Source organism: Lactuca serriola, chromosome 8 (genome assembly GCF_051521515.1).
Source record: "Lactuca serriola cultivar US96UC23 chromosome 8, Lser_US96UC23_V15, whole genome shotgun sequence".
NCBI lineage: Eukaryota > Viridiplantae > Streptophyta > Magnoliopsida > Asterales > Asteraceae > Lactuca > Lactuca serriola.
Genome location: NC_136415.1, coordinates 44,691,140 through 44,716,348, shown reverse-complemented (window position 1 = coordinate 44,716,348; position 25,209 = coordinate 44,691,140). Strand labels below are relative to the sequence as shown.

General features: G+C 36.6%; 2 protein-coding genes across 3 annotated transcripts; both read right to left on the bottom strand.

Moving 5' to 3' along the window:
* Positions 1-2,095: 2,095 nt before the first annotated feature.
* On the bottom strand, positions 2,096-6,379 carry VCL1 (vacuoleless1 (VCL1)). The gene is made up of 15 exons (XM_079013534.1): positions 5,533-6,379; positions 5,154-5,444; positions 4,923-5,062; positions 4,437-4,542; positions 4,264-4,356; positions 4,066-4,155; positions 3,869-3,982; positions 3,675-3,782; positions 3,525-3,598; positions 3,380-3,434; positions 3,109-3,290; positions 2,887-3,016; positions 2,686-2,788; positions 2,501-2,598; positions 2,096-2,398 (listed from the first exon to the last, which is right to left on the bottom strand). Exons 1-15 carry the CDS (start codon positions 6,307-6,309, stop codon positions 2,237-2,239), a joined length of 2,523 nt encoding a protein of 840 aa, XP_078869660.1. The 5' UTR covers positions 6,310-6,379; the 3' UTR covers positions 2,096-2,236.
* Positions 6,380-7,802: 1,423 nt separating this feature from the next.
* LOC145068530 (Zinc finger, C3HC4 type (RING finger) family protein) lies at positions 7,803-23,239 on the bottom strand. 2 transcript variants are annotated; one of them, XM_079015508.1, is made up of 12 exons: positions 22,608-23,239; positions 21,789-22,506; positions 15,854-21,708; positions 14,286-15,736; positions 13,941-14,207; positions 13,649-13,866; positions 10,402-13,581; positions 10,171-10,303; positions 9,569-10,092; positions 8,578-9,468; positions 8,314-8,502; positions 7,803-8,208 (listed from the first exon to the last, which is right to left on the bottom strand). In XM_079015508.1, exons 1-12 carry the CDS (start codon positions 22,955-22,957, stop codon positions 8,011-8,013), a joined length of 13,974 nt encoding a protein of 4,657 aa, XP_078871634.1. In that variant the 5' UTR covers positions 22,958-23,239; the 3' UTR covers positions 7,803-8,010. The 2 variants fall into 2 exon arrangements, with proteins under 2 accessions (XP_078871634.1, XP_078871636.1); XM_079015510.1 differs by having other exon boundaries at positions 8,314-8,496.
* Positions 23,240-25,209: the final 1,970 nt, after the last annotated feature.

Sequence of the window (25,209 nt, the reverse complement as noted above, 5' to 3'; positions counted from 1 at the left end):
TGTAATGTATTAACTTTTGATGGTTATATTCAATGATGTGCAATATACCATATACGGTGCTTTTGGTATTATCTATGTATAAGGTGCAAAAGAGATTGGATATTTCTTAAGTGTAATGTATTTTATGGCGTAATACATGATATTCATTTTATGCTATTAATTGGTGAAAAGTTTACGTCACATAGGGGTATCATGTGACTAATTTGGGTGTATTAGTGAGCCTTATAACAAGTGTCTCAAGGCAATATCTATTTAGTGTATGAGTTTCATTGATGCTAACTAATATTAATATTGGATTGTTGATAAATAGTTAGTGAAGTTATTTAATAATTTGGTGTAGTAGACAATTGTGTCTAATTGATACTAGATTAACAAGCAGTAGTGTTTGATATACTAAGGCTTAATAGACCATAGAGTCTAATAGCTACCGGTGCGATGAATATTTGTATTTATCATATTGATTTGTTGGAAATTAATGATGATAGATAGATTGGGTGTTAGTATTCAGTATTGAGGCGATAGAACGGGAAACATATATGTGATTTTTATTGCGATATCCAATGCAGGTGGCAACGAATATTTATTTGGTGATTTGTCGGTGTGATATTCAATGCACATAGTAACATATATCTCTTTGATGATTTGTCGGTACGATTCCAATGCATGTGAATATATATATATATATATATATATATATATATATATATATATATATATATATATATGGTTATTTAATAATGGCAATGCCCATGTGGTGTCTGTATCTTAGTCATATGTTATTTACTCTTGCATTATGGGTGAATCATAAGTTGAGTACCTGGTGATAGTTAAGCATATTAATTATAGAGTAGGTTACTAACTACATTCTTTGTAGCTTACCATTTTGTTCTTATATACCTTTTAGGTAAACTTACTAAAGAAGCAAGGAACTACAGAAGAGAAGGAAAAAAAAACTAGTAATGCCTAGCTCGGCTCTTTATCGTGATTTACTGTATTTGATCTTTGATGATAACAAGTTGTATTTAAGGTGGTGTTTGTTTTTTGTCCGCAGATCTTCCTAGGCTCTTCTGCCTATGAGGCGCAGACCACGCGTAGACATTAGCCTTCGCAGACTGTTTGTTTTTTTGAAGACTGCAGACCTAAAAATGTCTGTGCGTCCTCTTCTTGGCGCGGATGTGGACCAAAATCTTCTAACATCTTCAGACATCTTCTAGCCTAAAAAAACACATATACTTTATTTTTTTCTTTAATTTTTTTGAATTTATATTTATTCCAACTTTATTAGTGATAAAAAATTTGAAAAAAAAATTACAATACTTAAAAAAAAGTTCAACGACACAAACATTATATTTTTTTGACAAATTTATAAATAAATGTTTATTACAATAACGGTCGTTGAAGTATAAATATGAATATATATATATATATATATATATATATATATATATATATATATATATATATATTTTATGCCAAATTTTATAAAACATTATTTAATAAAACATCATCAATTTCTTAGAAAAAATATTTATGACACGTTTTTAATTAATTTAATTGAAAAAATTGAAGTTTATTTCCATTCATTTATATATCAAATTTTTTTATTCTTAATTACAATGCATAACCTACCGACCAAAATTATCGGTTTTTATCAAATATATACGTTAATTTGTACCATTTTTATTTTCACTTTTTATACAATAATACATAAAATTTGATTTAGATTTGTTAATTATTTATAACAAAGTCATAAATATATTAAAAATCACTTTGTAGTTTAAAAAACTAAGTTTATTTAGATTTTAGTTTATTTTAGTAGCCTGCAGATTTTAAAAAAACAAACAATCTTTTTTTTTTTTCAGAATGCAGACGTTTGGTCCACCTCTTCTGCTGCAGAGGTCTACAGATGTGGTCCACAGACTGCAGACATTTTGCATCAGAAAAAACAAACAACCAACACCTAACTGTTTTATAAATTAGCAAGTAAACCAAAATCCAAAATCAATTCCTTCTTGTATTGAATGAGTTCGATTTCAAGGCAAAATATAAATAATACACGAATCAAGAAAACAAACAAAAATTTTGCAAATCACACTCAAGCCCAAAATCTCAACTTACAATAAATAATATGTTTATACAACAAATTTTTACATCAAGATTCCCTTTTATTGAAATAAATATAGCAAACAACTCAAAAAACACACACACACACACTCACACTGCATGATAATGACAACTAGGAAACACCTGGGAAGGATAGTCTATCCCTGAGAGTATCAAAAAGTGATGAAGCTGTTGAATCTTGTAATGTGTTTCTCAGACGCCCCAACAACTCCCCATCTTTACTCTGTGATGCAGCATCTGCAGCTTCCTTTCCCATGCCTATTCGAGCATACGCCTGTCATTTGTCAACAACACACACAAACATATTTTATTTTTTTTAACTCCAAATCCACATATTTGAATTATATTCCAAAAATATAAAGAAATATATACAAACCTCTGCTTTTTCACGAGGATCTGCAAGCTTAGAAATGTACTTCACAGCTTCACCTTTTTCCTCAGCATCAATGCATGCCTCCACAAACGGCCTAAAACCTATCTCACCAAATATTATAAAATTCAATTACTTCCCATACAAAATTTATATATAAAAAAAAAAACTTTGACAAAATGATTATATACCAACTGGAGGCCTTTTTTCCTTTGAAAACTTTTCTAAGGCATCCCAGTCTCTGATTGTTGCCAAGGCAAAAACTTTGAGCCAATACCATCTTTTCTCTGAAACCTGATTCAAGATTTTGGAATTATACCATAATATAAGTCCATTGCTTAAATTAAATCAAACATTCATAAAATTCAGTTAGTGAGTGACTCATCTTTGACCTTGAATTCTGTTTTGACTCTGAGTGCAGCCCGATGATTGCCCAATACTATGCATGTCCTGATTGTGTCACTGATACTTGAATCAACAAATATTGGTTGTTTTGTGCTTACTTCTAGCTCATGTTGCATCCTGCAATAAATTTATTATTATTATAAATTATAAATTATAATACTCCAAAATCCAGTTCTTTAAATTTTCAAAACATGTCATAATCATAATACCTTAATAATCTAGCATGTTCTTCAGCAGCCTTGGACTCAAAAACATGCTCCTTAGTTTCAGCAAAAAGGTTTTGAGCTTTTTCAATGAGTTTTATACGTGGAGTATGAAGTGGAGATCCTCTACTTGCCATTGGATTCTTTGCTAATTCCCATGATTCTTTCCACAACAAGTAGGCAACATCCTACATACAACATTCAACAACACTTAACTTCTACTTTTGTTTTACCAAATCAAAAATATCAGTGTTTATCCCAAAACATAACCAATTACATGAAGTTGACCAGTAGAAAGAAAGAAATCCTTGAGAAACTCATGCTTATAGCACCTGAAATAATAGACACATCCATCAAAAAAAAAAATCTTCATATTCTCATATGAAATTAAATAGAAAAAACTTATGACAATCTCCTTTTACCTTGCATAACGTATGAATAGATCACGTGCAATAGGTCTAGCTTGTATCATTCCAAATAACTCCAATGCTGGTCTCTATACAAGTCAATAATTTGAGAAATTAATTTTAGTATTATATTTATAATTAATCAAATAAAAAAACAATAAATACCTTCTGCCATATATGAAAGAGAACAAGATAAACAAGATCAGTATCGCCACTTTCAGTTGCCTTAGTCAGAGCTGTATCTTCTTCCCCAATGCCTAGTAACAGAGGAACCTGAAAAGTTGATATGGATCATATTATATATCATTCATTAAATTTTTCATATCTTGTATTTTTGAACTAAGTAATAAACCCTAAACCTGCTTTGAGGAGAGAGGTTCATGTTCAACAAGCATAGCAGCTAATTTCCTCCTGCCACTCTGATCTGCATGAGCAGCAACTGCAGCATAAGAAATGCTTCTGCACAATTTTAACTGAAATTTCCCAAAAAGTCAGTAATCATTGAAATTGTAACAAAATTATAAACCATATAATAAAACTTAGCAGTTAGCACAACCTTATCAAGTAAAATTTCAAGGAGAGTAACATCAGGAACTGCTGATGATACTGTAAGCTTTGAACAAGCCCAGTGCATGATAACCACTTCCTGGATAAAAAAACCTCAAAAAGAATCAATCCACCAATCAAAACTGAACAAGTCATATCATATATTATACATCATAATGATTGGTGAAGAACAATACATAAAACTTACTTGGTTCATTCCAAGGTAATCTGATATCCTGAGTGCCAGGAGATGTTGGTGGGCATTAACCAATCGACCAATCAGAACTGATGGTGTAAGCAACTAAAGTACAGATTAAAAGCATTAATGTAATAAAGAATAATTGTGAAAGTGAATTATGTTTAGGTGTTAAAAAAAAAGACCTTGTATTGATGTATGCTTAGTGGAATCCCTGTTTCTGGGCTTCTAACAGCATTTAGAACACGCAATGTTTTACTCATCTCCTGAATGCTCTCACGTTGAAATTGGCTGCCAAAGCCAACTGGATATCACTATCGTTAACAAAAAATAGAAAAACTTAAAACTTAAAACCACCACCACCATTTATAAGCTTAACATTATCAGCTTCTCTCATTTCTTAAAGAAAGCTTAACATTATGGCAAAAGGATGATTACTAGTTTTAGACCAACATACGTTACATGAAAGACTTCACTTGCATTCAATAAAGTTATTCCAAGCCTTCAAACATCAAGTGGACAAATCAAATATATATATAGATGATTGTTCACCATATCCACTATTATCACAATATATATATATATATATATATATATATATATATATATATATATATATATATATATATATATATATATATATATCTTCTACCAACAGATGAAAAACTTACCTACAAAACGCTTGCCCATAGCTTGCAGCTCTCAGTAGTGTCTGTTGTAGTGAAGGATCAAACTCATGTCCTGCAGCATCTACACAGGCTTCAACAGCCTCAGGCAACGATGTTTTTATCAGCCTCAAATTTTCATCAGCCTGGAATGGAATAAATCAACATTACAACTTAGAAAGAAAGAAAGAAATGTAAAGTCTAATTCAAATTTCAAAGATCAAAATGACACCCTGCCTTTGCACTCCTCCTGTCAAAATGATCCAAAGCATCATACAATAAAGCTGCTGGTTCTGTGCTCCCAATCTTGAAGATAGATTCAGTAGAAGCTGGGACCCGTTGAAGAAACTCCATGTTTAAGTTGGACAATATCCTAGCTCCATCACACTCTGGGATAAGGATAATGGGTTCATCATAAAGATAGCGAACTGGATCTCCATATGGGCCCACCATCAGAAGCATATCATCCCAATACAGCAACACACTGTCCATTCCACACCAAACAAGTTGCTCTGGAGCTAGGGTAGACTGTACATAACAAGATGTTAATGGCATCCCATACATAATACAAGATAAATATGGTTTTTTGTATCAACAAGAGTGTCATAAAACCAACCTCACAACTGTACTCAAAGATGATGCTTGAGAAGTCAGTGGGCATCACAAGAAGCTGACCATCGTGAGTGAATGACGCCATTAACTTGCCATTATGTGAGATAACCATCTTCTGCAGAGTTCCTAATCCATCACCTACAGTCTGAACTCCATCTTCCTCTACCAACAACACATGATCTCCAACTCCGAGCAACACCTCCACATTCCCGGACATAGTATACTGCGGCTCAATCACCGCCATACAAAGGGGGAATTCCTCTAACCCCGTATCAGCGAGCTTACAGGGTTTAGGGTTTTTCAAATCAGGAATACAGAACAACTGAAAAGCCTCATTGATACACACAACCCCATTGCCCCAAAACACACACTCAACCACACTGTGTTCGAAACACTCCGTACCCATGCTAACATTTGATTCAATTATCTTACAGTGGATGTCATACCTATAAACGGTGCCATCTTGTGTCACACAGACTAATACTTGCTCCTCGGTCCACGACAATCCGATCAAACGTCCGCCGGGGTTTCTCCAGACAGTTTCGGAGATTTGGCGGCCGCAGGAGTTGAATATTCGGAGTTTACGAAGGGCGGATTCGGCGTAGAGCTGGACGATCTTGGATTCGTCTCGAATGACGGCAATTGGACCACCGAATGGGGCGCAGGCGACCTTGTTTCGAGCAAGATCGATGTTTTTCCATCGTAATTGGTAGAGCTCTGGTTTTCGGTAGTACTTGTCGCCGAGAAGTTGCCATTCTGCGGCGATGGAGACGCCTGCCATGTAGTGATCGGCGGTGACCTTCAACCGATTGGTTGTGAGATGAACTGTCCTATAATGAAAAACCAAATTATTTTCTTTATGAATTGTGACATCTTAAAATAATTGGAAAATATATTGAAATTTATCCAAAAATAGTTATAGTTTATCTATGTTCTATCCATATTAACATCAAAATTATTATTATTACATGATTATTTAGGAACAAAAATATAAATATGATTAAAATTTTACGAATAACGCAATATGAAAACTTGTTATTGCTTTGAATAGAGATAATAATGTTTTGCATGAGATGATGCGAGACATGTTAAGCAATGTTTTTAGTAAGGTATGGTGTTTGGTCCTTCTTTAAAATAATCAAAATTAAAATAGTTATAAGTTTAAAACTATAAATACATTTTTATTTACCGGTTTACAAGTTGTATAAAAAGTTGGTAACATGGAACATGGTGATAAGCTTTAAGTAATGCATAATATTTAAATCTAACTATCAAATATAATTATACATTGACAAATGATATACTATTAATATCATTGTCCCCTTCTATGATACACTTATTTTCTTTTATAAAGTTTTATACAAGGTGCAATGAAAACAAAAGACAACGTATAAAAAAGTTGTCATCCATCATATAACTAGGGACGTGTAAAAAAACGATCCAATTCAAACCGACTGACACATATTAGATATCCAATCACAGTTGAATTTAATATTAGACGCATATTGGATCAGTTTCGAAATTTCAATATCCCATTGAATCGGTTCAGTTATTGTATGGCAATGAAAATCCAATTACTATAATATTCATCCGATTATAATACAATTAATATCTAATATCAATTATTAAAATTATTAATAAAGATAAATTTGATAATTTATAAATCGGCTAAAATTTGGATGGATCCAATTGGATAAAACTGGATAGATTCCAATTTCATGAAATATCCAATACATAAAACTGATCCATTCCAATTTGCAATTTCTAATTTGATCGGATCGGCCAAATTTGTCTGTCGATTAGAATGGTTGTCATTATCCAATATCCAACAGATGATTAGATTGAATCGGTTGTGTAAATAACCATTGGATATCCAAAGATGAACACCCCCATATAAATGAGACAACTCACCGAGTTTTGAGGCCTTCATCCAGTACGTGATGTCGAGCTCAATGGACAAAACTTTAGACGCGATTTCGAGTAGATATGAGAAATGTTGAAGACTACATGTTGGATAATTGAACTAACATGTGAGATTAAGTTTCTAGTATTAGTAAAAACATTTAGAGTTTACAAATATAGGCACTACAAAACCCCCAAAAAAAAAAGGTGAGATCCATCTTAAGTCCAAATCTTGCTACATAACCGATAATATTTTTATCCACATTGTTTTTGGCTTGTAGGATCGTAGGATCAATCCTAAAATCAAAATCCTGATTTTGACAATAACCCTCCTCGATTGGTTAATTTTTATGGCAAAAAAGCAGGCCGGCATTAAGGAGGTATAAACATTTCCTTTTCCATCACTGAAACAAATGTTAACCGATGAAAGCCACTATACAAAATTGAGTATTCAAGTCTTCCCACGTCCCATACATAACAATACGTTTTCACTATGCACAAAAACGTATAGGCAATAACATCATGGTATGACCTACAAAATAATTGAATTATGTACTCCTCCTATATATACCCTTTGCTTTCAAGGCCGATATATTTTAATTGTCTTTGAAACTTGCAACCGACAAAACGGACACCGAGAAACCGCAGACGAGCATCGACGACATAACACGTGTCCACATGGAACCAATGTGATATCAATCTCATTACTCAAACATATTCTACATAGCCATGCTGCTTTCGCTGTGTCTGCTTCTTTTATCGCCATATCCGATTTTTCCTATAAATATTCCCCACAAAAACACTTATTTACACATCAGCGTTTGACCGGTCAACACAATGCAATGCGGCTATTTAATTTATATAGTAAAACACATATGCATACCTGTTCCAGCAAAAGTGTGGCTTGAGATTCCTTCAACCGTTCTTGGAGTGACAACGTTGTTTGGAGCAGCGACTGCTTCTCTGTGTCCATTCGGATTCCGGCGGCTGACAGCATTTCTTGTACCGCTTGTACCAACTCTTCAGGCGACACACGCCCATGTTCCAGTTCTTTAATCGGTTGTTTCTGTTTCTTTAAAAAAATCAAAAAAATAATATAAACTTTATATAATTCTATAACTTTGGGTAACAAACTAATTTCACAAACCTGATTCCTCGAACTAGAACTCTCTGGTTTCTCAACATGCGTAGTATCAACCACATTGTTACTATTATCTTCATGGATCATATTATTATTATTGTTCCCGATTGATAAACTTCTGAAAGAGAAGACATGTGAAGAAAGAACAGCTTCCAATTTCCCTGGAGACATTTCAAGATTGAATCTATAAAGTGCTTGCCCTGCTGATGGCCTTACGTCTTCCGGAATCTTCCCGTATTTCAACTTTTCTCCATTTTGACTCCTCCACGCCACTATCTCCCCTTTGTAAAAAGGTCTTAATGGGTGCAGCTGCACTTGCATTGCATCTTGTGGAAGTATCTCCCGTCCGAGAAACCCACCAACGCCACCTGTCGCCCTTACATCGGACGAAAGTTTAAGGATGTTCACAAGTGCGGTTTCGGAACCTTCCGGAGAGAGAAACAAGGAAGCGATCGGAAGCGGGACCGGTGACCTTAAAACATGGCTCACGACAATTGAAACGAGGTCAAGGACTGAAATGTAACTTGGTGGGTCCGCGATTAGTAACTGGGTGTTTGACCGGTCAACATAGTAAAGTGATCGATGGTTGGATCTGGATCCGGATTCCCATTCTGGGATTATGGAATCTTTTGATGAACGTGTGATGTCTTGGGATTTTGGAAGGAGCCAAAAACGTGTGTAGATGGATTGAACAAATTGTAGTTTTTTAGCAATGGATTCGAGTGATTGTTGTAAAGTCTGCAAATCTGGAGTTTTGGAAGTGGTTAAAGGTACACTGCTGAGAACACTTAATATGGCAACCTGAAATGATGTGCTTAACAGCTTTATCTTGATGGATGCCAATGAAATGGACCCGATTTCTTCAAGGGTATGCAAGTTTTCAACTTGATCAAGCTCCTGGAAAATAAATGAACCATGTTTATATATAAACAAAAAAAGAAATAGAGAAAAAAGATAGAGTTTGATTGGTTTTAGACTTTTAGTAGTTTAGTACTACCTCAACAACAACATCTGAAAGCTTTCGAATGCTGAATGCTAAACATAACTTTTCTGAAACATCGTGGTGAACGAATCTAAGCCTTGAAGAATCGATATACTTCACATACCGGGACCCGTATGGATCGATGTAAACGCATGAATTTGCATGAACAAGTCTGCAGCCATCATCAGGGACAATCAGCTCTGATTCCCATTTAGATCTATCTGATTTCTGGAGCTCTAAGGTTTCATTACAGAGGAAATGTAGTATTTCCATCACTGCACGGAGTTCATTTGGATTCAGACGTTGATATCCACAAGATTTTTGAAGATCTGAAAGAAGATCCATTGCACAAGACATTGATAACGTGTCTTGAAGTCCAAGTTCTTTTAGAATCTTCACAAATGGGAGGTAACGTGAAGGAAGTTCGAATGCAAATGGTGAAAGGTTTATTGTCAAACGGGCAAAAAGAGAACTTGAAGTCACTAAACGGGTCCCGTTAGCAGCTGGAATGAATGCCACTCGCTTCAACTCTGATAAATCTGACAACATTCAAGAAGAAAAGATAATAAAGTTATTCTCTTGTTTCTTTTTGACTTAATGGAGACATGACTTATTACCTGAGGAAGACAGTGTCCCCCAAATCTTGTCAAGATACTTAAAAACCTCAAAAGAAGCTTCCTCAACAGTTATTAATCCTGATTCATTAGGCCAATGAGCCAGAGTGTCTTCGCCAAAATTTCTTCCAATAGCCTGTTATGATATCATCATTGCTTCATTAGCTTGATTGATTAATAATTTCTTAATCCATTAAACCCTATAATATCAAAAAGAAAGAGAAGATTCATAACCTGAAGGTGTTTTAAAACTGTAGTAAAAGGAGGAGGGGTTTTCAGCTGAAGAGATCCCCACGCATACTCTGGTGGAACCACACTTTGTTTGGAAAGAATGGGAGCAACACTCCATCCAAGGGGCCAATCTTTCAACACAAGGGCTTCACTGTAAGAACACAGCACTCTTTTACCACCTTTCTTTCCACTTATAGAAGGGAACCCTTTTTCTGCAGGAATGCATGCAATCTTTCCAAGTGTATTGCAGAAATTGTTGCCATAAAGAACAGCAAAATTAGCAAATATTGCACTCACTAGAGTCTCAGCTAATGACCAGATCTCTAAAGAAACTTCCATTCTCGTGTCTGAAAAATCCTCCTCAAAATCATCAACAAATCCAGAAGGTTTCATACTTTCAGCTCCAAGAAACTCGACTCTTCTAGCACATTCTAGAACAATATCCGGATCACTCGTGTTTTGAAGCCCGGTTTTTCTTAACAAATTAAGCCATCCATCTGAAACAAATCTCTCCCCTGGAAACTTCTGAACCTCACTGGAAAAAACCGATTTTAGCAATGAATCACCAGGGTCAAATAAGTCTTTTGGTTTGTGTAAATCTCCCGATTGTTCATCAGCACTTCTTACAAATTTGGTCTCTTTTAATGCTTCAATGACTAAAGAATCTTGTTGGAGTTCTTGCCAATTCATGTAAAGATATATCAATATATCTTCCTGTTCTGAATGAGGCTTCTCTTCAAAACCGGGTAACCCGAATCTAACCAATATCTGTTTATCTTGCAACTCGGATACTCCAAGAGCTCGAAGCAATCCACTCTCGAAAGACTCCGAGTTGTACCACATGCAATGTTCGTTGTACGGTTTGAGAAACGTATTTGATCCGATCATACATGTTTCCTGGATATTCAGCTTTCTGTATGTTCCAATAACAGTTTTGTAAATCGGTAGATCACGAAGAACTTCAAGATCTTGTTGTGTGTATTCGGATCCATTTGATGAAAAATCAGAAGCCAAAAGGGAGAACAGGCTGTTGCAATCGGAAGGTGGAAAGGAGGTGAGCTCCGGGAGATAACCGGCAGCTTTTCCGGCGACAAGCTTGGCGGCTATGGCTTGGCCCAATGAGACTCCGGCCACCGGAAAATAGTTGCGTGGAGGAGCAAATTCCATGAAAGCAGTGTCCACTATCGGTATGTTGCATTGGTTAAGCAAAGAGTACAACCACGGGTGTTTTTTATCAGTGACTTTATATGCTAACATATATGGCCGAATCTCTTCAGGCAACGAATCCAAACACGCCACATCATCATCTTCAAGACCCGGATTTTCCAATTCTGAATCGGGTAACTGGGGCGGGATGAATACCAGATTACAATGTTTGACCCGGCATAAAACGGGTCGACCCAGAAATACAGGAACTAGTGGCCATTGAGAGAAGAGAGGTAGATCTTCCGAATTACTAAAACTTCTCCAAAAGAGTTTTGTCCAATCAGGAGATGGCCCACCTTCACGGGTATTTTCCCATGAAAACCAAGGAGCTACACTCGAGTTGATAACATGATTCACCCAATTTTCATGAAAAAGTGACCTCATGTTATCAGCTAGCAAACGAGGCGAAAAGATTTTCAGTTTAAGTAATGATAATAAATTATCATTTGTAAAGATTTGGGCCAAAATCGGTCTTTCCAAAATATTCGGATGAACAAATTTCGAACCCAAACGGGCCATTAACGATTGCTGCTGTTTGTTTCCAACCCAAAGCTCAGTTACACCCAATTTAGAAAGATGACTTATTGCAGTAGGACATGGTAACCCTTTAAGCTCAGATGCTACTTTTACAAACCTACGGTCCAGGCCTCTAATGGGCCCACCAAGGCCCAGGCCCGTGTTGTACCTTTCCGTTCCCCGACCCATGTCTTCAACAACCCCTCGCCCGAAATCAAACAAAGCCTTTCCTAAACTCGCAAGTGTTTCTATCGGGTCACCTGGGTTAGGTGAAGTAGAACCCGATGGGCCCGGAGCCCGACCCAGATCCGGTCCGGGTCCTGAATTGTGATCCGGATCCTCAGATGGGTCAAGAAGCTGAATATCTGACAAACAATACTCAAGAACATCCACGTAAGTATCGATTGAAGGTATTGCAATTGGTGTTGAAGACATTCTAAGAAGATCACGAACCATTTTCGGTTTGATTTCTCGTATATTGAACCCGATTGCTTGAATTTCAGACACGAGTTTCCATGGGACTGAAAAAACCGGATGATGTTCTTTTACAAAAGAACAAACAGTTGCAGGTAATATGTTTCCACCCATTCGACTTCCAGGCTGTGAAAGAAACATCCCCTCTTCAGCTTTGACTAAATTCCCAGAGTAAAGCTGCCAAACAGGAAGGTCAACAAGGCGAGAGTAAAACGGTCTGATGACTTGGTCAACCACACAAGTCCAGTCAGCTTTTAGGGTTTTTGACTTTGTCCCATTTGCATCTTCAGTGTCAATAGAAGTAGGCCAAAACGAATATATCTGAGTGCCACATGCATTCAATGCCATGTGAATCGCGTGTGTTGCTCTTGATTCCAATGTTGAAGTGGATGGATCTCTTCTTATTTTAAACATTTCCAACACTAATCTAACATAGGAATCACGGACGCATGTCATGAGTTCCCGATTCCAGGCTTCAATCAGCTGATTCCCTGCATCTGGTTGTGATTCTGAATCTTGATACATGAAAAGGTAACGACCTCGGTTGTGGCGTACTAGGAAACAACCTAGGACAGTTACAGGCATGGTGATGCTATCAGAGAGAGGGAGAGGGGACATGATGGAGTAAAATGATTGTGCTTCAGAAAGATGTCCGTTTCTTAAAATGTGTATAGCTACTCCAGCGACAGGTGTCAGATTATAAGCTAGGTATCGCCTATCAAGAGCCATGTTTCTTGTTTGTCCAGAACCTAAGCTAAGTACAACAAGCCACCTGTCCACCACCATTGTTCCATTTTGATGCAAATTTATGTCTACAACATGTAATTTGACTGCAGAACTTGAGGTACCAAATAAATTTGATAGCTGGAACTTCTTCCATTTCTTTTCTGAGAACGGATTCCTTAATGCTGCATGTGATGAGTCCACATAGATTAAAAAATCTTGTGAAGATTGTGGTTCCTTTTCTTCCCATGTTGATAAAGACACCTGATTCAAAGAAAATGTTAAATTTTATAAGCAATAACTAGATGTCTGAAATATAAGTTCTTGTTACCTCAGAAACAGACTTCAGAAATACAAGTGTTCTAGAGGCATGCTTAATGAAATTTTCAAATATCAGTTTTATTTCTGTCCACTCAGACTCACTTCCATCTTCAATGAACTTTGATGAAATAGGCATTCGTATAACTGTAGAGTCTGATGACCATGGAACTTTTTGACCAATAAACATGGGACTAAACTGATCACGGAATCGCTCAGTCAAATTGGTACCTGTAATTAACAGAATCATAACAGAATACTAACCTGATTAACAGAAAGATAACAGAATTATTACTAATATATACCTGTCAAAGTAAACATCTTTGCAGCTGGAGAATGACTTGATGAAGGCAGAGTAAAAGCTTTACCACAAGGATCAAACATATATAAAAAGCCACCAGAGACAACTGAAGGAAGATCAGTTATAGAATAACAGCTCATTAACCCTAATCCATAATTAAGCATGTCACCCCTTAAACCCCATGGAGGAAGAAACTGGAGGCTAGATATTTCCTCTCTACTCAAACTTGCTCCTTCAAGTACAGCAACAATGGCAGGCCCTTGAAAATCTCCTGTAAAAAAAATTATTTTAAATTTTTTAAATTCAATAGGCTATAAAGTAAAAAGTAAATAGTCTGATAACTTTGTACCTAAATTTTGTTGCAGCAATGATTGTGATGGATGTTGGCGTTTGTCAAAAATTATATGAAGCTTTTTGGCTTTACAGCAGTCTGCAAGCTCAATAAGATCATATAACAAGAAATCTTTCCCTCCATATAATTCAAGAAGATCATGGATTTTTGCATAGTCCATACAGGGTAAATCTTTTGTCATTTCCTCACTGACTAAAGAGATGGAACGAAGGGATTGAATCCCTAGCCTGTTAGCCAGATCATGACTGATACTCGAGTGTATGATATATTTTCCCAGAGGGGTATTATTGTCCAACCAAGGTGCATCATTATACATCACATCCCTTGCAGCCATGAGAAGCCCTCGAGAATCAGGCACCAACAATGGTGTGTTGGAAGATTCAAACATTGATCTCTCTGATTGACAATCTGAAACAGCTTCTAGAACACAAAGGACAAAACTCAACTGATCTTCTGAAAGTGGTGACCCTTTCACATCTTTTTGTAACCGAAGTAGAACATGAGCATAGTCAAAAAGGTCAAAAGAAAGCCGGACTCCAAGAGCAAGAAGCAAATCTCTGAAAACAGATAATTCAGATGGGACAACATACAAGTATGGACTGTATTTTACAGGTGAATCAAAAGCAAGAGCTTCAACAGTTACAAAATCATCTCCAATCCAAACCCATGGAACATTATTGAGAGAAGCTTTAAGAAGGTCAAACTCATCAGTGCCAACGTATTCTTGCAGATTTGAGTAAAGAACTGGCATATGCTCTTGTAGAGAAGCTTCAAATTCAGGGTCTGACTTAACTTCAGCATAGGATTTGGATAGACCAATGAGTTGACTGGTCAAAGTTCTTATATGTAACCGATCTGTCCACCCAAGCTTACGTTGTAAAAACATGGAGTTACATTCACCATCAAGTACATGCATCATGGATGAAGCGAGCCACATCTGTGATTTAGGTCTGACAGTATCCGGTGCTGCAATTTGCTGAGCTGGCATTAACCATGGAAGTCCGGTCAAAGGTGGGTCAACAGAAACAGGACACCATCTGATGGCTTTTAGTTCAGACCAAAACTCGTCTCCTGGCATTTCATCGAACAGCTTGCCTACATAATCTTCATGAAACGCCTCAGGAGTGTTTCTTGAGTAGTTATCTGCTTCATCATCTGGCCCAAACTCATTAAAACTGAATTCCACTTCCTCAGTTGAAAACTTGAGTGCCAATGCATCTAAACAACCAAGTAGTCTCTTTCCATTTACAACAGCCTCTGGTTCCATTTTATCATGCAACATAGACACCGATTTAGCAGAATCAAGCAAACCCTGGATGCCTAGGGTTTGCTTTAGTCCAAGGGTAACTAGCATCTCCAAAGTTTCAGGATCAGAGAATTTGTCAGAAGGGAAGAACAAATCCTTGTGCAGAAATTTTTCTAGCTCGGGTATACGAGGATCATATAGCCTGTAAAAGATAAAAGATAAATCACATTTACACTAGAATCAAACACTAAACTGTATTTTATATATATATATATATATATATATATATATATATAACAGAAATGTATTTAGAATATACCTTTGTGGTTCTTGCAAAGATCCAGTATTGGTAAGAACAAAGGGAGTCATCATAAGTTCTTTCTTGAAGGAGCTATCTTCCTTAATCAAAACACGAATTTCATCAAAAATAGCCAAGAGAATCCCAGGCTCAGAGACAAGTTCTGGAATGCGATTGAACACATAGCCTTTATAAAATTGGACTCGAGAAGGTTCTCTGATGTCTAGATACTTTTTCAATAGCTTTCTTTCTTTCTCTGAATCAATGCGAATAAAGTCATCATCCAAAAGACCTTCTAGAATGCCATCTGGTTTAAGCCATTTAGTAGGTTTAGTTAAAGAAACCAGCTTTCTACTCTTGAAGGACTCAAACATTGGAATCTGTTTGATGATGTTGATATGTGATGCATTAAGTAAGCCACCAGAGAACCATTTGGATTGAAGAATGAAACTTCTAAACTCATGCAGCTCACCCTCTGATGCATTATCAAAAAGATCACCTATTTTCCCTGGTTCACAAATTGCTGATAATGCATTTAGAACACCACTTGCTGATGGAGACTGCACGTATTTGTTCAACTGTGGGTGTTCTAATTGAATGTCATGTCTCAATAACAGACACCCTATTTTGAGCAATAATGATGACATGTTTTCACTCCACCCATCATCTTCAATCACATATGAATTCTCAACAAGCTGTAACAGATGATTGTTTCCAACTGGTAAAATCGGCCATTTACAAAACACAGAAAGATCATCACAATTTGAATTTAGGTAATTCCATAACAACCTCATCCATTCCAAAGTAGGTTGCCCTTGATGCCCAGGGACCCACATCACCTCCTTCATGTGCATCCATTCTGTTGGAAGTAACCTCATAAACAACTTCTCAAGCAAATGACAACTCAGAAACGAAACATTGAAACTTTCACTTCTTGCCATATCACATAACTTTTCATAAACAGCATCCGGAATTTCAGAATCCACAAGGTGGTTTGAAACAGAATCTTTCAAAAGATTATAAGCATCTCCACGTGTGACATAAACTCTATCGCTCGATCCTCTCTTCTCAAACACAGTAAACAAACCATTTGAAAGGGGCAAAAGTGGCAAACCATAAAAGTTGTCAGATTGAATCGGGGTTGTTAGATCAAGCAAACAATACTCAAGTGCCAAGATCATTCCATTCCTATCCCGGAATTCACGTTTCCGGCGAACTAACAAAGTTCTTAGCAACTGAGGAGTCAGAAAATGCAGAGTCGGACAAAACTCCATGAATTTTTCCACATGAGGTTTAGGAATTGTTGTCATGGGTAATCCTGCATCGGATAATGCATCAACAAGAAAGTTTGACTTGTCAAAGGTAAAATCAGGGAAAATGGCTTGTTTGGTTGGAATCCATTGACCACCTCTTGCTTTAGTGTATAACACACGAAGACCGGAATCAGAAACAAATTTGTAAAGCTTTTCCACCATTGACACCCAAGGTCCTGATGTTGCTGTTGTTGGCCAAAAGGAATAGAATGAATCAGAATTGTTGATTTCTGATGTGAGTTTTTCAAGTAAGTGACCATAAGCTGGAGCTGCAACTTCTTCTAGAAGATAAAGATTCCAATCTGAACGTTTTTTCCCTCCACCTGCCATGTCATTCCCAAACCATATATCTCTTCGATTAGATGATAGTTCAAAATATGCATTCACATGAACAGGAAGACCCGTATTTATTGGAAGTGGTAGAAAACAAAACGCCTGCCCTTCAAAATTCTTTTCAACTTCCATATTGTTCAAACATGATGCCACACAAGCCCATGGAATAGACTTATGAGATTTGTTGTTTCTTTTACTTTGGCGACCATCGAAGCATTCACTAGTCAACCATACATTTGACTTTTCTTCAGATTGACTTTTCTCAGTCAACAAAAGCTTCTGACTTTTCCAAGGCAACCCCGTGTCATTCGGTCTTTTCAATTTATCAAAAAAATGATTCTTCTCTGACCCTTCTTTATGTTCATGCATGAAATTAACCATAAGCTGAAACGTGTTGGATTCAGCTTCACGTTCAGGTTCACCAATACTATCCTTATGGACTCTATGAACTAACTGCATCTCACTACCAACTCCTTCTTTCATATATATGGAGATAGTCTTCACGTTTCTCAAAAAAAGCAATGTCTTTGAGACAACTTCTGAGAAAGATGTCAATAGTGATGTAACATCTTGAGGGGAGTATGCTTCTTTTTTAATTTGACTCTTTGAAGCAGCTTTAGCATTTCTTAATGGAAACCGAAAGAGAGTTCCAGGAAATGAGTTCTGCATGTCACATCCGAAATGAAGAAATGGAGAAAATTGATCAGGAAATTGTTCCAATATTTTCCTTCCAGAAAATTTAATTCTTAACCCAGGATGTGAAGGAGATATTCCAGGTAAGTGACATGCATGAGGATCAAAAAGGACGATATTCTCCCCGGATACAAAAGTGGGAATGTCAGTGAAGTGATAAACACAATTAAACCCTAAACCGAATCTTCCAATTGCAAATGGTTTTTCCAGTTTACTTTCTTGACCAATTCTTGATATTGCATACAAATCTTGTGGGCTGAAAACCGAGTCATTGAAACAATACAAAGCGGGCCCTTGCCAGTCTGACATTTCGGGTGAAAGAACAGATGAAGTCCCGTAATGTGTGTTGTCCAAAAGAAACGCCACCTCAGAAGCTTTTGCATCTTCTGCATTTTGCACTAGCTCAAACAGAGTTCCAGGCCCATCTGCATACATTTCAAGAATATGTTTAAGTCTGGTGGTCAAAGCTTCATGTTGACCAAATGCTTCAGCAGCTCCAGATAAACTCAAATTCATGGAATCAGCACTTTCAGCAAGCAACATACGCCTAAGTGAATGAACACCAAGCTTTTCTGCAACATCATTCGAGATATTTCCATGCACAAATTTATGAACAGTTCTTTTCATATTCAGTGCCATTGATGGATTTCCAAATGAGGCCTCGTTTTCTGAACCAATCAACCATGGAGCATCATTGTATACCAAATCAGTAGCATCAACCAAGAAACACGAAACATCTGGTAAAAAGATCTTGATTTGTTCTTCATACAACTGAACTTCAGCCAGATGTTGTGAGATTAGTAAAGCTGCACGAAGCTCCTGTGAATTTAAAGGAGTTGAGCCTTTAATTCTAGCCATTCTCCCCAAAATCTGAGCATAATCTTTCGGCTTTAAAAACTCCCGAATCCCAAGCTCTAGAAATAAAGCTTTAAAAACTGCTAAATCAACAGGTATGACACGTAGATAAGGAGCCAAATGAAGAGAACCAGAGATCACAACTTCTTCTGGTGTTGCAAATCCATCACCTACCCAAATCCATCTAGAACCTTCTAGAACAGCCTTCACAATATCCATTTCATCTGTATTCAACATGTTCATTAAAATCGCATATATCCTAGGCATTGCTAAAGCCAATTCTTGGCGAAGAACAGGATCTGTTACAGTTTCATTGTTTTTTCCAAGTTCTAGAAGCTGTGCAGCAATGACACTTCCTGAAGGAGGAGATGACCACCCGAGGTAATGAGATAATGAAGTTGAAGAACATTCTCCATCTAATATCCTCATACTTGCTGAAACAAGCCATAGATCTGAAAAAAGTCTCACAAGTTTTGGAGGTGCAACCATAGATGACACTATTGGCCATGGTAATGATTCAAATGGAGATGAAACAAGAACAGGACACCATGAAATCAGTCTTAGATCAATCCAGAACTTCTCCAAATCAGATTTTAGATTTCTTGACCTAAATGCACTTGCAGCTCGTGAAAACATCCTGCTCATTGTTCCTTGATCAGAAACATCAGGTGACCATTTTAATGCGTTTACTTCAAGATAAGAAAGAAGAACTTTTCCTCTAGAATGAGCCCTTTGTTGATCACTCTGCATTAACAATTCCACCTGGCGTGCACTTTGTATGACAGCTTCAGGAGACACAGATGTTTTCAAACCCAAACCTTGTAGCTTGTCTAGAATTCCAGATTCCTCAAAAACACCATGAGGGAAACAATCAGAATCTTCCAACAATGCGTATAATTCTTCATTCCTAGGATCATAAAGCACTGTTGGACATTTCAAAGAACCACTAGCAGTTGGAACAAATTCAAGATTTGCTAAATGCCCTTTAATCGTTGGATCCTCAGTGGATAAATGTGGTAACTCCTGTAAAACTGACATCATGATGATGTCACGAAACTCGGGTGCCAATTCTTTAACCTTATTGAACACGTATTGTTTATAAAATATAGCCTTCCCCATTCGCTCAATCCCATAGTATTTATTCAAGATTTCATCTTCAATGCCAGATGAGCTTTTAACAAAGTCATTACAGAGTAAGGACTTGTGACAATCAAATGGAGGTAAAAACTTTTGTTCTTCTAATCCAGAGTAGCTATAGTTTTCTTCCTCACTATACACCATAAAGATTGGAAGTCTCATACATGCCCTTCTTTCAGTATCAGACATATTGTTCCCAATATACCATTTTGGGTCAAGAAAAAAATGACGAAGCTCGTCCCTGTCTACAGCTTCTAGGGTTTGAAGAAAAAGGTGTTTAATGTCATCATTTGAAGAGACAACATCAAAGATTGACTTCAAGACACCATCACCATCAGCTTCACGTACATAGTTGACCAAATCAGGGTGGTCAACACCATGGCTGCTGTTAAGAATCCTGCACCCCACTTTACCAAGTATACCCTTCATCTTGTCAGACAACTTATCCACATTCAACAGCTTCACCTGTCTTGATGGTCTGTAAAGATGACCAGAAACCGAGGGCAAAATAGGCCAATCACCAAAAGTCAACAGGCTTTCACAGTTGCCATGAAGATACTTCCAGAATAGATGAAACCATGTTGAGCTAGGATGATTAGGGTTTGATTCTGGATCCCAGGAAACTGAAGTTTTGTATTTCCAATCAGGAGGGATGATTTTGGGGAATAATTGGAGAAAGGAATTAACATCAAAAAGAAGTATGTTTGCTGAAGGGATCTTAGCAATTGATGTAAGTCTGGTTAGTATGTTTTCAGGTATATTTTGATCAATTACTCTATCTGGTATCTTTTGTAAGAGCTTGTATTCCAATTCATTGCAGACAAAATAAGATACACCTTTTTCAGAAAATGACCCGAATTCACCACTTGCTAAAGGAACCAAAGGTAGATCATATGCATGTGTAACAACATCATCATCAATCAAGTCTTCAAGACAATACTCCAACAACACTAGCTTCAAATCTCTGCTTATTTTATTAACACCTTTCGATTTCCTTAAAAAATTCCTTACTGAATCAGGAGTGACTACTTTCAAACTAGATGCAAATTTCAAAAGCATGTCCCTCAAGGCAATAGGCAAATGAACAATAGGCAATCCTAGCTGTACAAGAGCTTTCCCAAGTTCATTACTTTTACAAAACTCATTATCATGAAGAAAAGCTTCGATTACTGAAACCCATTTCCCACCATTAAGATCTGAATGCAAGACACGTGAATCACCAATGTTTTTATAAATATGCTCCACCATAATGCTCCATGGCTCCTCGAATGAACCAATAGGCCATAAAGAATAATACGAGTTTGTGGGACCCAGTATATGTTGGACTTGAAGCAGTAACTTAACAAAAGAAGAAGCAACAACATCTTCTAGAAGAAGCCTGTTCCAAAGAGACCGGATTCTTCCACTTCTGTCCATGTCAGCACCATACCAAATGCCACGTCTGTTTGATGACACCTCAAAGTATCCATTAATTTGCACTGTCATTCCAGTTTTTAAAGGTAAAGGCAGGAAACAAAATGCACGACCATCTTTCAAAACATCACCCTGTAAAACATAAAAAAGATTAAAAACAAATCAAATTCCAGTAACAAGAAATAGTTAGAAACACACACACACACACATACTCTGGAAGAATTGTCTGAGATGCAAGCTGCTACAGCTGCCCAAGGTAGGAGATGAATGTCATAATCTTTAGACATACTTTTAGCAAATGAACCTATTCTACTAGATGATGATGCCATTGTCTGCACTATGTAAAAGGTATCCACCCTCTTGTCTCCATTTATATCTTCACTCAAGAAGTCTAAAGAAAATCCATCAGTTTTATCATCTGAAGAGTTCATAGACTTGGATAATCTCAGAAGTGTCTGTCTATGCCAAACCGTATCTTTATCCTTCAATCTAATGGAACACGAATAAGTTTTTTTAGGTTCAGACATCCCAGTATCCCATACATACATCTCGATAGAAACTACACTCTTTAAGAACAGAAGTGTGAAAACTGCTTCCTCGTATAGCTGTTCAAACATTGAAGAAATATCATCTGGCAAATAGGCTTGCTTTGAGAGCTTACTACTTGCTGCTTGAGACTCATTTCTTAAAGGGAAACGAAATATAGTTCCAGGGAAAGAAGTTTTCATGTTGCAACCGAAGGCACAGAATGGAGAAAGCTGATCTTGGTATCGAGAGATGGCTGATGAGGTGACATAATCTATTCTTTTTCCAGGATTTAATGTGGAAATGTTTGGAAGGAAATCACCCTGAGGATCAAACAGGACTACATATTTGTCACTGACGAAAGATGGCAAATCAGTCAGATGATACACTGAGTTGAAGCCAACCCTAAACAGATAACAAAACAACACAACAATCACATAATCGATTATGAATGATGTATGGAGAGAGTGAGATGTTGTAGTAAAAGTTGTGGATAGAAAAATCACCCGAAACGACCAGTCTTCCAGGCTTGACTTTGCTTGCCACTCCCACCAATCCTGGAAATACTAGCGAAATCGTCTTCAGTGAAGACAGCATTGTTATACGCTAACAAAGCAGGGCCTTGCCACTGGGCGAGTTTAGGGGACAAGAGGGAGGTGGTGGGATGAGACCTTCGGTCTAAGCAAAGGCAGACCTTGGTGGCGCCGGCGTCGTCAGCATTCTGTATCAGTTCCTTTAGAACCGTGGTCCCTTCAGGGTAATTCAACAAAACCTCTCTGATTCTCCTGGTAAGATCCACCTTCTGACCAAAATCCTCCAAGAGGAGTGATCTTGATGATGATGATTCTTCCTCCATAATTGATGGGCAAACGCAAAGTCAAACCATGAGATTCTTAATCATGGATTGTGAAGAAATTGAGAGAAGATAGAGGGGTTGAGAGGAGGGTTTTCTTTTCTTGCTTTGAAAAGCAACAGCTGGTCTTATAAATGGGTTTTGGTTTATGAAAGACTTGAGAATTGGGGAAGCATCCGCTTGTTCAATAAGATCTTAAAACCATTTACTCGATGGAGAGATTGGATGTTTGTTTAATCAAATCCAAGACCAATTCTTTTGGTCTTTGATATGAATTTTCTTCTTGTTCTTTGGGACTAAGAAAGGAAATATACACACATTTTGTTTAGAATTGTTTTATAAAGAATATAATGTCTTTTTCAAAGTTATATCTACCCGTTCGTAATTATTTATTTTTATTATTGAAAGCCATTAAAGTTAATAGGATTTTTATAACAAATTGCATAGACCAAACTTTTGGTATTTTCAAAAAAATATTTAAAAATAATCATTAACTAGTGAAGTACCCCATTTTACAGAGATTTGATATGCATTTGACTATTTGCAAAATAAACATAAGATTGACATTTTATTTATTCATATATTGATATGGAAGTCATTATAGTAGGCATTTTTTCTACTCATCATACGCATATTTGATGATACATTTATATTTTTCAATCCTTTTGTGGATTGATCTAAGCATGAAGGATATACTTCTTAAATGCAAGGATATACATTTATATTTTCAGACGCATATTGTCTTCCATGGAGAGGTCGTCAGCTTTGGCGTCTGTCGTCAGCTTTGGCGTCTTCAAGGATGGTTTTTAGGATATTTTAATTTGGGTCTTCTTGTTGTGTGGAGATGATTTTGTAAGAGTCGTCTTCCATTGTGAAGCCTTCTTAAAGTTTGGTTTGAGTTGCTTTTATGAGATCGTCTACCTCTCAGATGTAAGCAATGAGTGACAGGAAAACGTTTTGAAGGGCTTGATTGTTCATTTTTTGGTTTTTTGTATCTTCCTCTATGTATGAAGTTTGGAGGTTGGGGTTCTTATATAGTAATGTAAAATTTGAGTTTGGTTTTGGCTATTGACGTGGAGACATGTAGGCTTCTTTGTGTGTCATTGTTTTTTTGTAATAGGTTTTTACAAATTGCATTGATTACTATTTAGATGATGTGGTGGCTTGTTTTGTAATTGTAGTAAAAGTTCCTATGCTAGCCTATAGTAGTTATGGTTTCAATAAAATTATAGGTGTGTATCGTCTATCGGATCGAATGGTTTGTTCATTTTTTATTTGTAATCACATTTATCTATTTAAACGGAAAGTAGGTAAGAGTTTTGTAACGTATTCTGTTTTTTTTTTTTGCGTGTGTATATATTGTAAATAGTTTAAATTTAACGTTATAACATATTTATTCTATGAATGTAATGTATATTTCTATAAATGTAGGTTTGTTTTCATATTTTGTAGTAAGATAGCATTTTCTTATTAACATGTGCATGAATGGTTGAAGTTTATCTAGAGGAAAAAACAACGTATAAAATACCTATATATTGCATAACAATAGCTGATAATGACATAGAGGATAATTTAACACCAAATACATTAAGGAAAGCATATGGAGTCGCACATCCTAAATCAAAACGCAAAAAATCCATCCATGCAAACCTTGGAACGGCTACATATACAGTCGGTTGTCTTCCGAAAGGTTCTTGATGCTTTTCTTCAAATCATGTATCAGCTTTGTTATCTTTTTCTACATGGTGTGAACAGTTTCTATCATTTTCGTCACCTCATGGTTGGTGTCGAACAGGATTTTGTCTATCTGCAGATAGTTGTTGTACTTGGGACTGCTATCCATTTCACCCATGATCTTCGCTTTTATTTTATGATGTTCCCAATATTCGTCTTCAATGTCATTAAGCGAAAGTTTCTCGCTTTCCAATTGTTGGATGAGGATCTCAAGAATGTTCTCCATTTCTTGTGGCTTCATTTTTTAGTTGTTGGTTGAATTTGATTGAAGGTGTAGATGATGAAGGGATAGTGAAGGGGTAATGGTCATCTTAAGTAAATGGATGGGGTTTGGTGAGGTTTAATACGGTAGTTATGGGATACTTAATGTGCTCATTAAGTTCGAAGTGATTATGATAGATGCGACTGATAGAACGTATAGTTGCATTTAAGAAGTATAATCGTCTAAACGTTGCAGCATATGTTATGGTTTCTTGTAGTATTTGCTTTATTAAGATATTTTTTCCTTTTTTAATTAGGTG

Bases quoted from the DNA above. Each gene is read 5' to 3' on its own strand.
- VCL1 (XM_079013534.1), bottom strand. From the start codon at position 6,309: ATGGCAGGCGTCTCCATCGCCGCAGAATGGCAACTTCTCGGCGACAAG. The intron at 4,156-4,263 runs GTAAGTTTTATG...TTTTTTATCCAG, and splicing joins ATTACCTTGGAATGAACCAA to GAAGTGGTTATCATGCACTG. The intron at 3,599-3,674 runs GTATTTATTGTT...TGACTTGTATAG, and splicing joins TCTTTCATATATGGCAGAAG to AGACCAGCATTGGAGTTATT.
- LOC145068530 (XM_079015508.1), bottom strand. From the start codon at position 22,957: ATGGAGGAAGAATCATCATCATCAAGATCACTCCTCTTGGAGGATTTT. The intron at 14,208-14,285 runs GTACAAAGTTAT...TTTTTTTTACAG, and splicing joins ATTGCTGCAACAAAATTTAG to GAGATTTTCAAGGGCCTGCC. The intron at 8,209-8,313 runs GTATGCATATGT...GAATATTTATAG, and splicing joins CCACACTTTTGCTGGAACAG to GAAAAATCGGATATGGCGAT.